At 41.2% G+C, this 23,147-nt stretch overlaps 3 protein-coding genes across 16 annotated transcripts in view; 1 reads left to right on the forward strand and 2 right to left on the reverse strand.

Moving 5' to 3' along the window:
• Positions 1 to 23,147, forward strand: part of LOC134203570 (G-box-binding factor-like) — a 59,905-nt gene that overhangs the window by 21,338 nt on the left and 15,420 nt on the right. The gene's annotated exons all lie outside the window — the stretch shown is intronic.
• On the reverse strand, positions 238 to 965 carry LOC134203566 (glutathione S-transferase 2-like). Its single transcript, XM_062678418.1, has 2 exons — positions 818 to 965; positions 238 to 756 (listed from the first exon to the last, which is right to left on the reverse strand). Exons 1-2 carry the CDS (start codon positions 950 to 952, stop codon positions 238 to 240), a joined length of 654 nt encoding a protein of 217 aa, XP_062534402.1. The 5' UTR covers positions 953 to 965.
• On the reverse strand, positions 13,192 to 14,030 carry LOC134203572 (glutathione S-transferase D2-like). The gene is made up of 2 exons (XM_062678437.1): positions 13,852 to 14,030; positions 13,192 to 13,790 (listed from the first exon to the last, which is right to left on the reverse strand). Exons 1-2 carry the CDS (start codon positions 13,984 to 13,986, stop codon positions 13,281 to 13,283), a joined length of 645 nt encoding a protein of 214 aa, XP_062534421.1. The 5' UTR covers positions 13,987 to 14,030; the 3' UTR covers positions 13,192 to 13,280.

The raw sequence follows: 23,147 nt of genomic DNA on the forward strand, positions 1-23,147 counted from the left end.
CGATGTACCCGCCTATAGTCAATATTTGGCAACGACCTGAAAGATGATTAAATTATCTTTCGAAACAGCCCAAAAAATCCAAAATTGGCCAAACATTAAAAAAGTTATAGCAATTTCAATTTGGGGTCAATTTGACCCCAGAGCACAGACAACGTAAGTTTTTTTGAGCACAGACAGAAGGTTAAAAGCTGGATAAAAGCGTCCACATCAAATTTATTGACTTGAATAATAAGTTAGCTACTTTGCTTCTGATTCTGGCTTCTTAAAAAGCTTCCTCCACCCCGCAGCACTGTCAGCGATGACATCTTCGTATCCAATCAACTCCTTCTTGCAAGTGTCGTACCAAGCAGCCACCTTATTATACTTTGACCGGTCGAAATAGCATATGTCCAACGTAGTTACGGTAGCTACCAGTGAAATGTCCGCAATCGTAAGGTGATTGGCGGCCACATACTGGGTTTTACTTAGGAAAGCTTCCAAGAATCCTAGGGCTTCGTCCAATTTGGCGGCGTTTTCTTCGGGACCCAACGAACCAATCCTGAACAGGGGCATGCAGTAGTCGATGGCTCGTTTGTAAAACGTTCCCAAATCAAAATCCAAACGGTTGTGGATGAGACCACGCGTCTTGACGTCCTTCGGATACAGCGGATGGTTGCCATCGGTTTGTGATTCTATCAGGTAGATCATAATAGCACGGGATTCGCTTATGGCATATTCATCTACTGCCAACGCAGGAAGCGTATGAGTCGGATTGATCTAGGAAACGTTACAAATAAACGTGATTATGGTTAATATTGCTAGATTCGATTATGATTACCTTAAGAAAATGCTCTGTTTTGTGCTCCCCGGCAGTAGTATCGATTGATTTTAAGTTGAGGGGAAAATTTAACTGTCGGCTTAGTAATATGACCGACCAACAAGGAGGTGAAAGTGCAGTATAGTAAAGATCCATTGCGTATGATGACCTTTTGGACCAAGAACAGAATAGCACTTGCAACTCAGTGTGTATGTTTCGGATACCATTTTCGTTTTGTTTATATACCTTGGCAGTGAGGTAACCTTAATTGCCGATAAGATAAGGAATATTCCACAGCCAGACAGACGCAACCCTATAGTTTATCCTATCGAGTTCAATGGTCGTTTTAAATTATAATGATATCTAATTTCACAAAAAGAAGCGTGCATGTATTTCGTCGTGTTCAATTTTTTTCATTATTCTTTATTACAAAGGTTATCCACTAACTCTTCCATTGCATACATGTACGCTAGATAAGAGTAGGCTAACTGAGTAGTAAAGTGTTCAGTAAAAATGTTGTAGCTGTCGCGTCTGTTTGTCTGTGAATGATAAAATTGAAATTTTCCATTTTAGGAGTGATATTACTTCGAACCAGGATGACAATCAAAATGAGCTGTTCTTGTTGATCTGCCAGGTTTCTGACTATTTCATAATATATAGAGGGAATCGGTTACAAATGTGCCAGTTGTGTAAAGGGAGTCATTGCATTTTAGTTAAAAGTTTTAACTTTATTGCAACATCGAAACAGCTGACACCAATAAAAGGTTTCTATATTTTGGTTTTTTATAAAAATTGAATTTGTTTTTAAGCTTTTTTATGTAGTTTGTAACCTTTTATCGTCATTTTACCTCACGGTTACGCAAATTATCCTACAAGTTCATTTTTTTCAACGGCCAGCGTCAATTTACTACCATCGACGTGCGCCGTCCGCGACATTAACTTTTATTTTTCAGTTGAATTTTATAGGAGTCTACTTTGAACTAAAGCACAACGCTGGATTTTCGTGGAAATTGCGAATAAAGATCCTCTCACAATCGCCATCATCATTCATTATTCCTAAAAATTTCCCGTCTAAATTCGTAGATTTTCCAGTGGAAATGGCTAGGAATTTTACTTAGAAATTTCGTAGAATTTCCAAAAATGTTGCGAAGTATTCTCCGTATAAAATCCGAGGAATTTTGCGTAGCTATTCCGAAGAAATTCCACGCGAAATTCTGATTAAAAAAAAAACATTTATAAATAATCATATATAATGAGGCTAACATGATGACACATTCATGCGATGTTAAGTCGAGAAAATTACCAACCCGAAAATTTCTTGGATCAGACCAGGGGCCTGTAGCATAATCGAAATTTTACTAATAATATTAGTAGAGTAGCTTGTAACTTGTATTTTTCTGTTGCATAATGAATCTACAAGTATGAATTTACAAGACTAATATTACAAGTAAACCGCACTAATAATATTAGTGGAATTTACAAGTAACTGTTGCATAAAGAAAATACAAGTACAAATTATTAGCGTTGGCTTGTAGTTTCTTTTACAAGTATGAATGGTGCTGTAATTTAATTTACAAGTAGCTTTTATTTTATTATTTTAGCCGTGCAAAGTAATTATGTATCGTTTTATTGTTTTTAACGACTTAACAGAGAAAGAAACTATTATTCTAGTTGCTTCAAATTATCATATAATGAAATACTGTGCAATAAGAATAAATTTCTCGTTCCGATATAACACTGAGAATTATAAAACAAAACTACTCAAAAGTGGGTTGTTTTAGCTCAAATCCGTACTTTGGACCAAAAACCCAATTTTGAATGAAATGAGTTTCCTAACACAGTAGTTTAACTTAATCCACTCAAAGATATTAACCAAAGCTGAGTTTAGTTTAGCCAAAGTTGACTTTATTCATCTCAAAATTGAGAATATATTAATTTACTGAAATTTAAAGCCTGTCCACGTTAGATTTCGGACACCCATCTTTAATCGCGATTTTCAAACAGTTTTACCAACCATTGAGACGATCTATTTACATGACAGCTCAATCTTTTCGCTTTACAGCTGCTTTCAGCATGCCTTAGCTCTTATTAAAGTTGATGAAATGATGACAAACCAATTGGATATTATCTAACTGTCCGAAATTTATCGTGGACAGGCTTTATATTATTGTTTTATTGTAGTATTATTGTATTATAATACTAAACAATCTCATTTAAGACCATGCATATTGCTTTATGTTTAACAACAATCATGGGAAACAAAAAAAAACGGAAAAACTACCTAAATTCTGAGTAGAATTTATTACGATATTTTCATCAGTTTGTAGTTTGAACTAAAAAAGAAATCGTCCAAATTTCATAATCGAATTAGAAGCAAACCCTAAACCCGCGTAAGTCTCACAATACACGTAAATTAAACCCTCTTCAAAAACCCACAACAAACAAGTCTAGCGGGATTCGATTTGTCATGGAGCATACGTTCGCGTAACTTACAAATCGCCTTAATTAAAACTTAAGTCAATCCCAAAGACCACGTAAAAATGACTCCAGTGTGCATTACATTGGCTCGTTAAAAATGCCAATACCACGAAGCCGGCTTAAACCACGGAATCAATAAATTTACAGAGAGTGTTACGTGCATATCTATCGCAGTCAAAATATATATTCTATCCACAAATTTGCAAACAAACGTAAACAAATCGTTTACCTCCGCATTGACAGTGAACTGTCGGATGAATTTTGACAGGTAAATGAACCTGACGGACTTGTAATTTCAACCATACTAATAATACAAGTACTAATATTATTAGTTGGCGAAACATTATTATGCGACGCAAATTACAAGTACTTGTAATTTGTTGACTTGTAACTTGTAACTTGTAGCTAATATTATTAGTCTGATTATGCTACAGGGCCCAGGAATAGACATTTGATTTAGCATGATTTCATTTTGTAGCCGCGCATCTTACCGCAAGGCTAGGAAAGGCCTTATTCCAAAAAGTTACCTTAAGTTATTTATTCATTAAATCCTATAGTAAAATAGTAGTAAAACCTATTTTTATTTTCCAAATTTTTGTGTTAGGGTAAAACGTCCTATCGTTGTGGTATGTCCTAATGTTGCGGTAGTGTTATAGTAGTCCATTCTGGATATAATAGCATAAGAAACAACCCAAGTAACAATTTCCAAGCTTGTTGGATTTATTCAATTCTTATAGCAGATTTATGACAGCAGGCACCATGGCTAGTTGCTCAGATTTATTGGTGATCTTATTGCTATCAATAAACCTCTAATAAATCTGCTGAAAAAGCTTCAAACGTCAAATGCCGATTGGTATTAGAATTATACGATTATACGTAGAAGGTAATAAAGTCCTATTTTCAAAGCTCGATCAAAGCGTAATATGGTCAAATGAATAACCCCAATAAGAATATTTACATTGCAAAGGGTTTATAACAGTGTTTGATAAGAGCAACATTTTTCTGACCGCAATCTATGATGGCCATATTGGAAATGGATAACCATCTTCAGGTCAGTGAAATTTATTACTGAAATTCATTATTAGACGGTGTTATCACCGCGAAAGACACTTTTTTGGTAATTGTTTTAGCTAAAAATATATTTGGGTATAATATCAATATATTTAGTGAAGATTCACGAAATTGATGTTATAAAAATTTTGTATTTATTGCCCAGAATTATATTATTTTGCGGGCGCGTAGTGTCCAATCTCATTTTTGAACTAGCTTTCATCATGAAATCGAACGCGCACCTCATTTTCGTGAAAGTTCATTGGAAAACAAACCTGAAAAAAAGTATTATTTTGTAGTCATCCTCATCATGATTTTCATCAACAATTTAGTTTGTTATTATTTGTTTGCAAAGTTTTGTTTCTCTTTTTCAAAGCAACATTTTTGACGGCTGCCGCAGCCAAATTCCCTTTTTTGCGGGCGGCTTGCAACGGATTTTTATATACTCTTATAATAGGTTTATAGTGGTAATCTACTTAATTAATTTTATGATGCACTAGAAGCACACTTCTAGTAGACTTGTACCCTAAAACCACATTTAAAACCAATTATTCTACAAGCTTGCTCCAAGACATCCATAAAACCACTATAATACGAAAGAGGCCCACTCTTGAGAAGGGTTTCAAGAACATTCTCCAAGGTTCGCTTAAAACTTGTTAGTTTTATCAAAGTGAGCTTATAATGGCATGAAATATCAGCATAAAACCCTATTAGGAATACTAAGGAATTTGACAGCATGTGTTTTCGTTATCTAGATCCGCTGATGTGTATACTTGTTTATATTGAACTTTATCTGAACCAAATCGAACAGCATCTCATAATGATGAAAATGATGATGAATACGTTGAAAAATTGAAACTTAATTGCATTGTGATCGTGTAATTCCACATGCCACAACCACTTTGTCGATGTTTTTCTGAATAAATGTAACAAATAATGTATGCGCCTTATTTATATTGCAAGATATAGTATCATAGTATTATTTTAAAAAACCATTTTTATTTAAAAAATTCTACGCATCTAAAAAAAATAATGTTTGCTCTACTTTTTTTCTACATCTTCATGCATTGAAAATGAAAACAAATAGTTTTTAGCGTTCATATAGAAATGGCTTCCATCAAGAAATTTGACGCAAACAATAATCCGCCATGATTGCAATTGTTTTATCGAAAACCATCATAGGATTGGATTAAAACCACTTTATCTTATACAAAACCTGTTAGCTTTATGCAGGAACATGATAAATTGAGCTAAATTTATCGCAATCTTGACGAAGCTTAGTTTGTCTTGAATAAAACTAACTAGTACTGGTGCTAAAATTATAACATGTTGTTTACTTATCCATTGGAAACAAGTCGTTCATTTGAAAAGAGTTCGCCGATAAATATTTACTGAACTGATTATCTGCACAAAATGCTGAATTAAATTAAAACTCAATAGGGTTACTGCTCCTCGGGTTGGTTCCTAATATCTATCTATATCAATAACTATCGAAAACAAATAACTCGAGCGCAAAATGTTTTGTTTTCCATGTTTGTGATGTTTTTCAGTAGTGGGCACGCATGATTGCAAAAAAGAAAAATTTTTGGTCGCGATTTTGGAACAATATGTTAAAGATTTCAAAAATCTATCTAATAAATACTTAACTTGCCAGTATTTGTTCCGTAGCTCAACCGTCCGTTGAAAACTGGAGAAATTTGCCTGTGTGTTGTACCCAGTTGGTTATGGTTATGAATGCCCAAAAAATCGAGTAAATGTATTTTGAGGAAAATTGATCGATCATATGATAAATGGGAGGATATGAACTCTGCCTGGTATTGGAAGATCAAGACAGCTGATGCAGCTAGTGATAAATTTGATCCGATAGAAAGAAAAAACAGTAGCTTGCGCAAATGGAGTTTCCATATAAGGAATAAATTTACATTATGATTGCCTTTGATCCACTCGTTTTTAATTTATACACTTATTTGCGTCCAATTTGACATTCTTCTTCTTCTTCTTCTTCTTCTTATTGGCATTACATCCCCACATTGGGACAGAGCCGCCTCGCAGCTTGGTGTTCATTAAGCACTTCCACAGTTATTAACTGCGAGGTTTCTAAGCCAAGTTATCACTTTTGCATTCGTATATCATGAGGCATGAGTAACAATTTCAAGACTTCATAGATTTATTTAAGTTTTTTAACGGCTTTATCACTGGTTTGCTCAATGCCGCGAGATTAGTCCTATTGGTAGACATGTAGCTATCTTCAAAATCGTAATAAAACATTTAATAAAACCACAAATGTCAAAGGCTTTATGAGCTTATTAGATCCCTAATGATTATCTTGAGGACTCCAATAAAACCAATTTTGAAACTGTCATAAAGCCGAATATATTGGTCTAAGCCATGTCTTACGCAAAACCTAAAGTTTTAGGTTTGTAGTAGTAGTTTTAAATAGGTTTATAAGTTTTAAATAGGTTTATAATGGTATTGTACAAGAACACAATGTTTATATTGAACTTCGTGAACTATGGTCAACCAAATGGCTAAAAACAGATGTTTCTTTCCATGTTCCCCAAATATTTGAACAAAGAAAACAATAAACACCTAAATTTTCCGAACTGGGCATTCACATATTTCAAATTTTGTTGTTTATTGGTCAAATTCCACTTCTGAAAATGAAACAGACAATAAAAATCAAGCAAACTATATCCTTTTAATACTGGTAAATTAAAATGGTATAAATGCGAATGGTGTAATGACCAAGATTCGATATACAAAAGCTTTCAATAGTATGAAATATGCATTACTGTGGATATGATAATTGACCACAAAGTTGAAAAACCAGCCAAGTTCCAATTGAATATAGAAGCATCGTGAAGAAGAACTGATCGTAAGGAACAGATTGCAGCAACTTCCAGCAAAATACTTATTGTATTTGAAAGTTATGCAAAATGTTATTTTGGCCGTCAAAATTGCCCACAGTGTAGTAGCAGCCATGCTGGTAGAAAAAAATAATTTTGTATCGGCGTAAATCTTTTACAAAATGCATTGTCATTAGTAATAATCGCTGCATTTCAAGATGATTTTCAAAATTTGAAGCAAGAGATATGTTTCCTTGCAAATCGGAATGCCACCAGAAAAAATGGCAGCATATCGATTTATTATTTACACTAATTAATTGGCCGTAAATCACACTATTACGACGGCGCACTTGATCAAACTGATTTTCTTACCTGTTTTCACCAGAAATTCAAACGCGCAGAAAAATTTGCAAGCACCCGAACGAATTCTGGGCACCCAATTTCCAATAATTGAACATTATTTTTCATCCATGTCCGTGATGTTGTTTTTTTATTTCATTCTTCCATTTCTACGATTATCCTTTTCTTCAAAACAATAACAAAAAGCTACACGGAAAAGAAATTCACTTTTTTGACAGTGGTTTTATGGAACTCTTATGAGAAACCTTGAACTTGTTTTGAAGACGATCTCAGGAGTGGTCCACTTAGTCATAACATAATCTTGTAGTGGTCATCAAGAGGTTGTCATGTAGATTTTAGTTTTATTATTAGTCTTGAAAATTTGCTCTCCAAAACTGCTAATAGAGTATGATAAAACTCAAAATGTTACTTGGGACACGATGATACTTTTATGCCCAGGGAAGTCGAAACAATTTCCAAGCCGAAAATTGTCTAGACCGGCACCAGGAATCGAACCCAGCCACCCTCAGCATGGTCTTGCTTTGTAGCCGAGCGTCTTACCGCACGGCTGAGGAGGGCCCAAATTTGACATTATGTTTGTTTATTTTGATGTATTCTTCAACAAGAGCACTTTCTCCCAATCAAAACCACATAGTTTTAAGGAAGTTTTATAATGCAATTCTCAAGATCGTTCTTTCTTAATGGAGAGTATCATACAACTTTCCCAAACTATTTCGTTTCAATTGGGATGCTCTTGCTGGATAATTTATTAAAATAAACAGCTTAAGATGGACCTATAACATATCATAAAACTATTATAAGAGAATTTAGCGTTGAGGTTACTTGGACTAGACGACAACTATGATAAAACTCTACAGTTTATGTGAAGCCTTAATAAAACTGCAATAAAACTTGAATAAATCTAAATAGAATTCAAAATGTTACTTGGGCTAAAGAGGGCCATTTGGTCATATCTTACTCTTATAGTGGTCATCAAAAGGTTGACCTGTAGTATTGAGTTTTATTGTAAGTTCTTGTTATTCGATCTTGAAAACCATTCCTAGAGCGGAATAAAACTTGAAATGCTACTTGGGAATTGTGGGTACGCTAAAACTCTTCGAATTAACGACTAGAACAGCTTTTGGTTGACAATATTCCGTTCAAAATGATGAAAAATCAACTTTTTCGTTGAAAAATTGAATCCTTTGGGCCTATTATTGCGGTAGTGCTAAGGTCCTATTGTTGCGGTATCGCTCCTTATAAGAATTACATGCAATACCGCAACAATAGGACTGACCTTCAACAAATATCGCAACGCTAGGCAACTGCGTCCTATGATAGCGGTAGTTTGTTTTTATTGTGATAAAAACAAAAAACATAAGTTCAACACAATTGGCGTTATATTTACGAAACTATAGTTAACGAGCATCCTATTCAACTACTACAATGTGGAAAACGATCAACAGGTAATTTATGAAAAAAAATTAAATCAATTTTGTTTTGACACGGTGCTTTTAAACCCTCCATAATAGGTCGTTTTACCCTATAACATATTATTTTACAAGTTACTTGACAAGTCAGTTTGACCCTAGGGTCCTTCAGCTTAGTAGCTCTTAAAATTTTAATATTCTTAAATTCTTAAATTCTTAAATTAAATTTCATATTCTAGTTTAAACAATTGCATTGCAATATACTACAAATCAGCCGAAAAGGCATTGGTTTGACTTCTAACTTAACTTAAAAACTAATAATATGATAGCCTATCTACATATTTACATTACAATTTGATATTCTAATTGGGTATAAACGCCCTAATGGCTGCCTGATTCGAGTGCAAGCAACGGATCCCAAACCGATCTTTACCCTCACCAAAGCGCTCGTGTAGTGTTTCGATGCCAGCCAGACGGTGGACCTCAGAAGTTCGTGCCCTGGGAGGAGTGTTGAGGATCATCCTCAGGAACTTATTTTGAACTCTCTCTCCCAGACCGGCATGCTGTAATTGATCACAGGGAGGATGATTCGCTTGTAGATATTAAGATTTACACTTTGTCGCTGTCTTGTCAACCTGTTGCCGGAAAATAAGCTTGCTATCTAGGGTCAAGCCAAGATAATCGGCCACAATAGCCCATTCCACAGTCGTGCCATTGAGGATGATTTTACAGTCCCCAGGCGGAACAAGTTTAGATGATTTAGAGTGGGGGAAAATGATGACCTGGGTCTTCGCCACGTTGATACAGACCTTTCAGCTGGTCAGGGCATCGCGGCCTCGTTGGAGTTTTGCCACTAGCGCTCTGATCACTCTACCATTGTAGACGGTGGAGGTGTCATCTGCGAACAGAGACAGAATGCCACCTTCTGGAGGTTCTGGCATGTCGGAGGTGAACAGATTGAAGAGCAGGTGCCCGATGATACTGCCCTGGGGGACGCCTGCAACGATGTTGGGCGCATTGGAGCTCTCTCCGCTGATAGAGACCCGGAATGTCCTTGCCAATGTTTTTGAGGCAAACTTGTTCCGTCTGAGGACGTTTTTAACTCGGTTCAGTTAGTGTACGGTTGTTCGACCGCACCAAACTACTCCTCGAGGAAGATGTTGCGATTTTCGGCAGACTCAAGTCACCTGTGAAGAATAGCTTTTTCGAATAGCTTGGATAACCCTGAGAGAAGACTGATGGGACGATAACTTTTGGGGGAGGAAGGATCCTTCCCAGGCTTATGGATGGGGATGACTTTCACTGACTTCCAGGACTATGGAAAGTAGCTGAGTCGGAGACACTGATTAAAGATCAGCGAAAGATGCTCGAAGAAGGGAGCACTCATATGTTTGAGCTCGAGATTCAGGATGCTGTCGAAGCCTGGGGCCTTCATGTTTTTCGGTGATTTGATATAGGCCGCCAATTCGCCAGCTGAGATCTCCAACTCCTCCGAGAAGTCGTTGGAAATAAGATGGATGTTGTTAGCATAGGTACTCGTTAACGGCTGCTTCGTGTGGACTGGTGATGTTCAGTCCAAGATTGTGCGAGCTGACAAATTGACGACCTATTTCGGCGACCTTCTCTGCAAGAGTTATCAAGCGATCCTTAGAGCCATTGCTGTCTAATGGGATCAAAGCTGGAATGGGTCGAGGCTTGGATTTTAGAATATTGGTCAACTTCCAGAACGGATTAGCACAGTCTGAGAGAGCGCGGATCTTATTGACAAAAAAAAACACTATTTCTGAGGTCCACCATACTTGCCTGGATTTCTTTTGTCAAGCAATTGTAACGGGTTTTGAGTACAGGCAGCCCATCAGTACGTTGGTACTGTCTGCGAAGACGGATGAGATCTTTGGTCAATGGTTAGGGTGTTGCTTACAGTACTGAGATTTACATTTTCATTGGGAGAGGTCACACGATATTTACATTCTATTCTCTCTTGCTTTCAAAGAAAATAAAAACAATGAACGGAATTTCGCTAAATTTTCACGGCTTTTTATTTCATGAAAGCGCATCAAACTATTGTAAACTAGCTGTTTTTCCTTCAATAATGTTAGTTATAACTCGAAATCATTTTATCGACTAGTCATCGTCATTTGCACAGATCTATCAAAACTATTTAGAAATTTGGATTTCAAATCAAAGCAACATTCCCATTATGACTGCTTGTAATGTGACAGGTGACCGGGAACCCGCTACATTTTCATTTGGTCTTTTGAAAATGAAAATGCAACTGTTTTCACTTTCACATGACGATCATGAAAACTACCAGTACTGGTTGCTTACCTGACGAGCCGTTGGAGATTGCCTCTTCGATGGCGCAGTGGCGGTCGATGTCAACGCATTGCTGGAACCACTAACAGTTCACTCGATGGTAGTGAGAGTCTAGAGAGTTGATGACGGTTGATCGACGCATCGATTTCGACCACTACCGGAAAGTGATCTGAGCTGAGCTTCTGGTACACGATCGGTTGTAAGATGTGATCGTCTATGTTGGTTATGTACAAGTCTAACGTTGCGTGGACCCCGGACCAACTCAACCGAGTGGGGGAATCCGGACTCAGGATCGTAAAGTGACCTTCCTCCATGTCGTTGCTCCAGATGGCACCGTTTCGAATGCCGCAACTGTTGCCCCAGGCTTGATACTTCGCGTTCAGGTCACCGGCAATGATGTACTGATCTTTCCGCCGCGTAAGTTTGACAATGTCCCTCCGAAGGGCAGCCGAAGTACCATCGATCTCGTTGGCTTGAGTTAGGCAGTAGGCCACGACGAGGGTTATTACTCCGACGGAAGTTGGACCGATCGAGTCTCACCATACGGAAGTCCGGAATATGTACACTCACCTCGGGCTTCAGGTGCGTTTCCGTGATGAAGGTCACGTCGATATCTCTCTCGCCGAGGAAACCAGCCAGCACAATGATTTTGCTCTTAAGTGAGTAAGTGTTCCACCCTACTAGCCATTTTCAATGACGACTATGCCCAGGGTGAAGATCTGGTCGAAGCGTGTTTTGCACCCGCGTAGTCGCGTTGCCAGTTGGGTAAAAATCGGAACTAGCTGCTCCGATGTGTAGAGCGGTGGGTCGCCCTCGGCCGGGAGGGGCTGATTGTCCTGACGACGGAATCCAGGGGGATGAAGTGGGGCCCATTCGCTGGCAGATGGAGCGTGTGGTGTTGGAGCTTGAATCGATGCTGCAGCGGCCGCCAGCCGTTTGTGAGGTTGCAAAGGTGGAATTATTGGTATCGCTCGTCGGGGAGCCAGGATGGCCAGATAGTTCGCCTCGTTGAGAGCAGGAACGCGGTTCTTTTGCGGCAGGGTCCTGGTGGAGGCCTTCTTCCGAATTTCCAAAAACGCCGTCCACTTTGGACAGTCCTTGGTTGTAGTCCGATATTTGCCGCCACAGTTGGCGATTTTGGGATCAGCCACCTCCATCTTGTCGCACTCTTCGGTCGGATGAGGTTCGCCATATTTGTTGTAGCGCAGCTTCATACGGCAGCTTATGGTGCCGTGCCCGAAGTTGAAGCTGTTGGTACACTGCATGACGTCGCGGTGCACTGGCCGATATCGCTCCGAATCAACGACGGTGTAATTTATAACGCCGACCAGCTTCAGGTCCTTCCACGTGGTGGAGCCATGCTCCAGGTGGACCAGGTAAAGCTGGTCACGATATCTCCTCGTCTTGTCGTGACGAACGATCTAGTGCACGGCCGCAGCTCTCGAGTTCCGCAATTAAATCTACTTCCTTCATGTCGTAGAGCCCTCGCAGAAAAGCCTTGAGCGGCTTTGTGCCGGGGTGGTCATGAGTGTAGTACTCATACTTGTGGACCTCGAGGAACTCCACGACGGATTGATGATGGTCCTTGTTTGCAGGCATCACTTTCATGCCCTCGCAGCAGAGCCGAAAAGTCCAACCCCTTACTGCTAACCGTTTTTATTTAAATTACTTCTACATTTTTTTTGAGAAGAGTTTAAAATAAAATCCGTATGCTTTCCCGTGCTTTTTTTTTTAATTTCATCCTCCATTTCAAATGTTCATTATCAATCGCAAGCTCAGTGATCGCAGAAGCCAGAATCGATTCAAATCAAGTCTCAAATAGAAAATACCTGGGAATACATAATAATAGCTCAGCTGCTGTGGAATTATTTGGCGAATGCATCACTGGGTACGGTTTGACTCATCAATGAGGGAAGTACAATAAAACATATTTGTTTAAAATTTAGAAATTTATTGACTTGAATTTCGATATTTAAAATCTTTAAACTTATCTGCTACAATAGGTACCTAATCTTTTTTCGCATTTTATTCTGGTTTCTTCAAAATCTTCCTCCACCCCGCGAAACTTTTTCCGACGACATCTTCGTATCCAACGAGCTCTTTCTTGCAAGCGTCATGCCAAGCGGCCACCTTATCAAACTTTGAACGGTCGAAATAGCATATGTCCAACGTACTCACAGTAGCTACCAGCGAAATGTCCGCAATCGTAAGGTGATCGGCGGCCACATACCGGGTTTTACCTAGGAAAGCTTCCAAGAAACCAAAGGCTTCATCCAACTTGGCGCTGTTTTCTTCGGGACCCAACGAACCAGTCCTGAACAGGGGCATGAAGTAGTCGAAGGCTCGTTTGTAGAAGGTTCCCAAATCGAAATCTAAACGGTTGTGGATGAGACCACGCGTCTTGGCGTCCTTCGGATACAGCGGGTGGTTACCATCGGTTTGCGATTCAATCAGATAGACTAAAATGGCTCGGGATTCGCTTAAGGCATACTCATCGTCTACTGCCAGCGTAGGAATCGTATGGGTCGGATTGATCTGAGAAGCGCGACAAATAATCGTGATTATGGTTCGTATTATTAGATTTGATCTTAATTACCTTAAGAAAATGCTCTGTTTTGTGCTCCCCGGCAGTAGTATCGATTGGTTTCAAGTTGAGATTGAAGTCCAACTGTCGGGCTAGTAGTATGACCGACCAACAAGGAGGTGAATGTGCAGCATAGTACAGATCCATTGTGAGTGATGACCGTTGAACAGAACAACTGAACTGAAGTTGCAACGCTGGGTGTATGTTTCGGATAATATAATCTTCGTTTTGTTTATATACCCTGGCAGTGGGGTGACTATTTTTGCTGATAAGATACGCACTATACCACAGCCAAACAGACGTAACTCCATAGATATTTCCTATCGACCACCAATTCAATGTTTGTTTTCAATAAAATTTATAGCTAATTAATTTAATTAGAGCAGCGCGCATCGTATTCCTACATGTTTGATATTTACAGTAGGTTCTTTTGGTGACAAGTTCGCCCAGATTTTCATTGCATACATGCATATCAGATGATAGTAGTATTAACTGAGTAGTAAATTATTCAGCCACATTTTGTAGCTGTTATGTCTGTTTGTCTGTGGCTATACCTTAGAAATGACAAATTTTCATTTTTTCCATTTTTGAAGTGATAATACCGTATCACGATGACAATCAAAATGGGCTGTTCTTGATCTGCCTATTTCATAATATGTAGAGAGCATCGGTTTCGTACGTGTCAGTTCACGAGCAACTGTATTTTTGATTTTGACTTTCTAGTATACAAATTACAAAGTTTGTAAAGGTTATAGTATTACTCAAAACCGATCAGACGACAATATCAATATTTTGCACTAAATATAATATGGAGATCAAGTTATGCTATTTGTAAGAAGTGATCAATGTTATGTGCCATGTTTGTTCTTATCCATAGCATATCTTGATATTAACTAAACCTTAACTAACCTAACTTGACCTAATTTATACTAAGGGTACAAGGAGCTAATCGTTGCAATAGAAGATTATCACAATGATCAGTCATATCATGATTGCAAATGTATTGCTAGAAATTCACTGCAGGTCTGGATATTACCGATTCAAATAGCGCTACTGCTCACAAAAACATGTATCCTTCGGTGGCGCTGCACCTGATCGATGATCTCTAGGAGACCTCTGACCTCTAGGAGATCAGCTGCAGTCCAGTAGAAAACGAAAGTTATTGCCTAGGTCAGTTCTGTTTTGATTCGCCAAAAGACGAAGAGTTTACTGGCTTTTTTGCAACCTTTCGTAGCCAGCTACTACTCCTGCAGCACCTAGGTGGATTCGGTCAAGCAGTTTTGCTATCGGGTGTGGCTTAAGTGGAACACTTCATAGTGGTGAAGCATTCCTGCGGCAATAAAACCCAATCATCATCATTTGATGCTGTTCCTGTTGGGTGTTTCAATATTTCAAGGTACAATTTGCCTTGGATAAGATCCACCATCGATGAAATTCGTGTTCTGTTTCTCCGGCCAAAAATCGAGATTTGCAACGCTTGAGGCTGTTCCTGTTGGCTGTTTAAATAATTCAAGGCACGATTTGCCTTGGATAAGGTGAGTACCTTTCCAAGTTGCTAAACTTCCAGTGGTCCGGTCTACCGTGATCTATTTTTTGGACAGATTTACCATCTACGAAAGCCGTTTGTTGTGACTATGATTGCTGAACTGATATTCTCGTCGCCACAAAGACCACGCTGCTCACTTCGCTAGGTCGAGCAGAGGCATTCATCGAGAGCTAAGACGCTGCAAGAGGCCAAGGGCAAGTATCGCTTCGATTGAGTCATGTGGTCAACATCTGGGCCAGCATAGAACCGGTACAAGAGTAGCACATGCCGCGGTTCGTGCCGATTATGAAACTCGACTTTTTGCAATAAAAGCAGATTTGCTATCAAAAATACCTCCCACTTCTCTTAACGCGCGCAATTCCGGTTCTGCTCCAACCAACTCCACTCTCTCTGGGATCAAGCTTCCGACTACCTCGCTTCCGGAATTCGACGGCGATTACCAGCAATGGCTCACCTTTCACGATACTTTCGTCGCTTTGATCCATTCGAATGCTGATGTACCGGATATTCAAAAGTTTCACTACTTGAGGGCGGCTGTCAAGGGGGAAGCTGCTCAGTCCATCGAAGCTATAGCGATAAGCTCGGCAAACTACAACTTGGCGTGGGATGCACTCAAAGGTCGGTATTCCAATGAGTATCTTATGAAGAAGCATAAGGCACTATTCGACGTTCAGCGAATGAAGAAGGAGTCTGCGTCTACCCTGCATGGTTTGGTTGACCAGATTGAAATACACGTGAAATTCTTGAGGCAGCTTGGAGAACCAACTGATTCGTGGAGCACCATTCTTGAGCATCTACTCTGTACAATGCTGCACGACGATACGCTGAAGGTATGGGTCGCGCGTAGCACCTTTGAAACGAGTCAGCCTTCCACGGCTCGAACTCTGGGCTGCTGTTTTGGGTGCACATCTATACGAACGAATCAATAAGGTAATAAACATCAATGTTTCCGCTGAGTTATTTTGGTCGGATTCGGATATAACGCTGCAGTGGATACGTTCTCCTCCAAACACCTGGAAAACATACATCGCAAACCGCGTCTCCGAGATTCAATTGGATGTAATTGGAATCATGTCGCTGGCTGCGAAAATCCCGCTGATTTGGTATCACGTGGTACAAGTGTAAAGGAATTTATAGAGAGCAAGCTTTGGCGCAGCGGACCCGATTGGTTATCTCATCGAGCGCAAGACTGGCCAGTATCAGTACAATCAACTGTACCCGAAGAGGAGCTAAAATTGCAATCCGTTACCGCAGCAGTGACATCAACAGCATCATCATTCAATCCGTCGTTCCTGCGCTGGTCGTCCTATACTTGTCTTCTTAATGTAGTTGCATATTGTCAACATTTTGTTGCAAACTGTCACACCAAAAGTCGTACTCCGCCAAATCTACTCCAACCAGTCTATGTCCCAGACATATAGAGAAGGCCAAAGAAACACTCACCCACCTGACGCAAAACGATTCATTCGCAAACGACGTAAAATAGCTTTGCAGAATGGTCAAGGAGTCGTAAAGCGTTCTCCCCTTCGTAAATTATGTCCGTTTATTGACCCAGAAGGAGTGTTGAGAGTGGGAGGTCGGCTCAGTCTATCTCTGCTACCTTATCAAAGCAAACATCCTGCTCTGCTACCTAAATCGCATCCCTTCACGCGACTCGTTGCCGAGTACTATCACCGTAAACTACTGCATGGCGGCGGACGAGCGATACGTGAAGATTTTTGGCCGATCGATGGACGTAGATTAGTTCGAAGTGTCGTGCGAACATGCTCCGATGCTGTCGAATTAACCCTCTACCTGTTCAGCAACAAATAGATCAATTTCCCACAGCCAGAGTGATTCCCAGTCGACCGTTCAGCATTGTGGGAGTTGACTACGCTGCTCCATTCTACCTAAAAGTAAAAGCGATCCATAAGCGTGCGGCACCCACAAAAGCATATTTGTGTGTCTTCGTGCGTTTCGCCACTTGGAATTGCTCAGTGAATCGTCTACCTCTGCTTTCTTGGCTACTTGGCTTTCTTGGCTTGGGAATCGAACCCACACTCCACAGCACATGCGTCTAGACGATTGACGTCGCTAACCGCCAGATTGTAGCGTCGCGCCTATCTTACGAGGACATGAGTACCATCCTGGCGCAAATCGAGGCCAATATGAATTCACGGCCGCTGCTTCCATCAAACGAGGATCCAAATGACCTAGCTTCACGGTATACTTTCTCATCGGTACCTCTCTACTAGCCTTGCCCGACCCAGACCTACGAACAATTCCGACCAGCCAACTAGACCACTACTGGAAACTTCAAGCCCACATCGACCAATTTTGGAAGCATTGGCAGAAGGAGTATCTCCAAGAACTACAGCAAGACACTAAAGGCTTCTTGAAGAATTCAGACTTGCTACCAGATCTAATGGTAATCATCGTCGGTAACTCGATGGCTCTTGGCTCGTATCGTAGCAATTCACCCTGAGGCCGACAACAACAACACGTCGCCAATCACGCAGTCTACGGAGGGTCCGCTAGTCATCTTCCACCTGATCGATTCATCTTGCCCGCTGCGCACCGCGCCTTCTTGTGCCTATCGGATCGACGTCAAGAACCATTTTCACCGGTTTACTGTCCGACATTCTGACTACGTGCCCGGCCCACCGCAGTCGTCTGATTTTCGCGGTGTGAACGATGGATGGTTCTCCCAGCAGCTCATGCTGCTCGTGGTTCATTCGCCTCCTCCACGTACCGTCCGCCATCTGCACCCCACCATAGATGGTACGCAGCACTTTCCTTTCGAAAACTCTAAGTGCGCGTTGGTCCTCCACGAGCATCGTCCAGGTCTCGTGTCCGTAGAGGACTACCAGTCTAATGAGCGTTTGGTAGATTGCCAGTTTGGTACGGCGGCGAACTCTATTCGATCGGAGCGTCTTGCGGAGTCCAAAGTACGTACGATTTCCAGCCACCATGCGTCTCCAAATTTCTCTCTGCTGGTATAATTTTCGACAGTCACCGTAAGTACACAAATTCTTCTACCACCTGGATTTTGTCACCACCGATAGAAACTCGTGATGAGTGGCTTACATTGACCTCTCTTCGGCCTCTTCCTATCATGTACTTCGTCTTCAACGTGTTGATGACTAGTCCAATCCGTTCAGCTTCGCTTTTCAGTCTGATGTAGGCTTCCTCCATCTTCTCAAGGTTACGTGCCCAAACCAAATAACTGGACCTAATGGACCAAATCGTGAAACCAAATAACTGGACGGACGTACCACTCGTGTCGATCCCTGCCTTTCGTATTACCCCTTCCAAAGCGATGTTGAATAGCAGACACGAAAGACCATTACCTTGCCGTAACCCTCTGCGCGTTCCGAAGGGACTCGAAAATTCCCCTGAAACTCTAACTACGCATATCACCCGATCCATCGTCGCCTTGATCAACCGAATCAGTTTATCAGGAAATACTTTTTCGTGCATTAGCTGCCATAGCTGGTCCCGATCGATTGTGGACACGTTGTATTCGCGGCATATCTGCAATACCTGGCGTACGGCGAACACCTGATCTGTGGTAGAGCGTTCACCCATAAATCCCGCCTGGTATTGCCCCACGAACTCTCTTGCAATTGGCGTTAGTCGGCGGAATAAAATTTGGGAGAGTACCTTGCAGGCGGCGTTCAGCAATGTGATTGCGCGGTAGTTGCTACAATCCAGCTTATCGTCCTTTTTGTAGATAGGACACACGACACCTTCCATCCACTCCTATGGCACAACCTCATCCTCCCAGTGGTGATTACCCAGTGCAGCGCTCTAGCCAGTGCCTCACCACCGTGTTTAAACAGCTCTCCTGGTAGTTGGTCAACTCCAGGGGCTTTGTTGTTTTTCAGCTGGCCGATCTCCTTCTGGATTTCCTGGAGATTCGGAGCCGGAAGTCGCATGTCCTGCGTGCGTGCTCCTAGGTTCATTGCCATACCGCCACCGTTGCCTGCCATTCAAGTGCTCTTCGTAGTACTGCCGCCACCTTTGGATCACCTCACGCTCGTTAGTAAGAAAGTTCCCGTTTATGTCCTTACACATATCGGGCTGTGGCACGTGGCCCTTACGTGAACGGTTCAACTTCTCATAGAACTTTCGTGCGTTATTAGCGCGGTACAGTTCCTCCGTCTCTTCACGGTCTCGATCTTCTTGCTGGCGCTTTTTCCTCCGGAAAATCGAATTTTGTCTGTTCCGCGCCCGTTTGTATCGTGCCTCGTTCGCAGCAATCTCGCCCATGCTGCATTCTTCTCCTCAACTAACTGCTCACATTCGCCGTCATACCAGTCGTTTCTCTGATCCGGAGCCACCGTGCCTAGTGCAGCGGTTGCGGTGCTTCCAATGGCGGATCGAATATCTCTCCAGCCATCTTCAAGAGATGCTGCGCCTAGCTGCTCTTCCGTTGGGAGTGCCACTTCCAGCTGCTGCGCGTAGTCTTGGGCTAGTCTACCGTCTTGCAGCCGCCCAATGTTTAGCCGCGGTGGACGACTCCGACGCGTGTTGATCACCGTCGAGAGTTTTGAGCGCAGACATACTGCAACGAGGTAGTGGTCGGATTCAATATTCGCACTGCGGTAAGTGCGTACGTTCGTGATGTCGGAGAAGAATTTACCGTCGATTAGAACGTGGTCGATTTGATTTTCCTTTACTTGATTAAGTGATTTCCATGTGGCCTTGTGGATATTCTTGCGGGGGAAGAAAGTTCTTCGGACTACCATTCCGCGGGAGGCTGCAAAGTTTATGCATCGTTGGCCGTTGTCATTCGATACGGTGTGCAGACTATCCGGTTAGATGACCGGTCTATACATTCCCTCCCTTCCTACCTGAGCGTTCATGTCACCGATGACGATTTTGACGTCCCGCAGTGGGCATTCATCGTATGTCTGCTCCAGCTGTGCATAGAACGCTTCTTTCTCGTCGTCGGATCTCCCTTCGTGTGGGCAATGCGCGTTGATGATGCTATAGTTGATGAAACGGCCTTTTATCCTCAGCTTGCCCATCCTTGCGTTGATTGTCTGCCACCCAATCACGCGTTGGCGCATCTATCCCAGCACTATGAAGCTGGTTCCCAGCTCGTTGGTGGTGCAATAGCTTTGGTAGAAGGTTGCCGCTTGATGCCCGCTTTTCCACACATTCTGTCCTGTCCAGCAGATTTCCTGTAGCGCTACGACGTTGAAGTTGCGGGGAAGTAATTCATCGTAGATTATCCTGTCGCAACCTGCGAAACCTAGCGACTTGCAGTTCCATGTTCCAAGCTTCCAATCGTGATCCTTTATTCGTCGCCTTCTATGTCGTTCGTAATGATTGTTTTTAAAGGCGGCTTATTGGGCCTGCGTAAACCTCCTGTCTCGTCGGAGGGCCGTCGTGTCAGGTCTGTTTAGCATCCCACCTAACACCAGGACTTGGGCTTGAGCGCTTTGAGCGGCACACGCTCGCTTTGGCGGAGCCTGCTTGCGTATACATAGAAGTTCAGCAGAGCCCACTGTCGAACCCCACCACAACCTAGGCAGGCGCCGCAACTCGCGGATGGTCTGGGGAGGGATCGTCAAGCCCTTGCCCAAGAACGGGGATCAAACAACAGACGAAAATTCAAGAATAGAATGGACTAAATAACAGTACAAAGAACGCAGACAGTAAGGGTTCCAAAAAGATTGACAAACTCTGGAAATGAATCCGAATTGTCGATTTGCCTTGCTGATAATAGAAGTCATATGTTCATTAAAGTTCAATTTATAATCTAATATAACTCCGAGATCAGATAACGAGTAATCATGTAAGACGGTTAATTTTTTACGAGAAAATGAAATCACTATGCATTTATTTAAGCTTAAACGCATCCTGTTTCTCTCACACCAGTTATGAAAACAATCAATTAAACATTGGAATTTTGCAGCATCTTGAGGTTTATTTATTGGGAAAAATATCTTCAAATCGTCTGCGTACAAAAGCCTACATCGATGAGGTAATTCCTTGACTGCATCATTGAAGAATATTAAAAAAGCAGAGGCCCACGATTACTGCCTTGAGGAACACTGGAGGTACTACCAAAAGAGGAGGATGTAGTAGATCCGATCTTGACTTTTAGTGTTCTTCACGTAAATAAGAATTAAACCAGCTTAAGAGATGACCGTGAATTCCAAGCTTTTCTAGTTTTGCCATAATTATGTCATTTTTTAGGCTATAAAAAGCGGCTTTTAGATCAATGTACATAGTATCGATTTGAATACCTTTTTCCATATTCCGTAGGACATATGAGGTAAAATCTACGAGGTTAGTGGAGACGGATCTACCAGGGAAAAAAACCATGCTGATCAGTGCTAATGTAGGATTTGAAGTTTTGCAGGATTAATTTACTTACAATCAGTTCAAGCAATTTTGAAGTAGAACACAGCGACGTTATTCCTCGATAATTGGAAACGTCACGTTTGTCGCCTTTTTTATGAACGAGAAACATGAGGGATCCTTTCCATTGGTCTGGGAATTTACCGGAAGACAATGACAGATTGAAAATGTGTTGCAAGGGAACAATCAATTGGTTAATGCATCTTTTGTGAATACATGTTGGAATGCCGCCAGGGCCAGGAGAAGTGCTAGTTTTCATTTTTTTTTCGATGTCATCAGTATTGATAGTGAATTTAAGCAGGTAATATCAATGGGAACATCACGAGTTGCTTCATTGATTTCCAATGGGGTGAGCTGATCACAGTTGAAGACACTTGCAAATCGAATAGCGAAGAGATTACAAGCCTTAAGTGAATTGCTAGATGATTGTTCTTCAAGAAACATTTGGGACGGAAGACCACGCTCCTTACGTTTACTGTTCACATAGTTCCAAAAGCCTTTGGGGTTTCGTCGTAGATTTTCTTCAGAACGCAGTACATAGGCTTTAAAAAGACGATTGTTTTCTTGTCTATATTATTTATCACTTGCAGCGAAGAAGCGTTTGCGAGTGGCACAATTATTAAAAGAATTCAATTTAGGGGTTGACCAGAGAGGAGACCTCTGGGGTTTGCATTCAGGAACTAATTCACGAATTATGGCCTTCAACTTATCCTCAAACATGGCTACTGATTCAGTAATATTATTTGATTCAATAGTGTTACTCCAATTTATTTCGGAAAAACGTTGCGCAAAAACTTCCTAATTGACTTTATTAAAATTATAAACAGAAGCATCGAAAGAATCACATTGGTTAGAGGTAAAGTCAGTATCTATGAAGAGATCCAAAGATGGCTGAAATTTATATGATTTATATGAAAAATACCTTCGGAAAACCCTAAATATCTCCGGTGGTCGTGAACCGATCTGAGATTTAGAATGAGAACAAAAAGAAACTAGATGAGTTTCTGCGTCCATTAGATCCGTTTTTAACAAAATCGTATTAGTCTATGCAAAGTTATGCTCATATGAAATTCGACAAAATTTTACCTATCTCAACCTTTCTGTCTAGCCCTGTAGATGATGCACGTCTTTATGTAGGGTGATTAACTCTATTATCCCTAAATAATTAGATGTTTGCCTTTCTCGTACACTGCAAGTACCGAAAGGCTAAATGTTCGCTCTAAAAATACACTTTTTATAGAAGGCTCGTGTGCGTGTGTGTGCGCAAACAAATCTCATTTAGTTTTTAGGCACTTATCCTTGACCGATTTGCTTGCAACAGATTGTATTCGACGAGGAATCCTGTCCCATAGTTTCCTATTGAAAATTGACCTGATCAAACTACACCCAACCAGCGAAGGAAGGGTAC

This window comes from Armigeres subalbatus, unplaced genomic scaffold (genome assembly GCF_024139115.2).
Source record: "Armigeres subalbatus isolate Guangzhou_Male unplaced genomic scaffold, GZ_Asu_2 Contig1974, whole genome shotgun sequence".
Taxonomy (NCBI): Eukaryota; Metazoa; Arthropoda; class Insecta; order Diptera; family Culicidae; genus Armigeres; species Armigeres subalbatus.

Bases quoted from the DNA above. Each gene is read 5' to 3' on its own strand.
- LOC134203566 (XM_062678418.1), bottom strand. From the start codon at position 952: ATGGATCTTTACTATACTGCACTTTCACCTCCTTGTTGGTCGGTCATA. The intron at 757-817 runs GTAATCATAATC...AACGTTTCCTAG, and splicing joins AAACAGAGCATTTTCTTAAG to ATCAATCCGACTCATACGCT.
- LOC134203572 (XM_062678437.1), bottom strand. From the start codon at position 13,986: ATGGATCTGTACTATGCTGCACATTCACCTCCTTGTTGGTCGGTCATA. The intron at 13,791-13,851 runs GTAATTAAGATC...CGCGCTTCTCAG, and splicing joins AAACAGAGCATTTTCTTAAG to ATCAATCCGACCCATACGAT.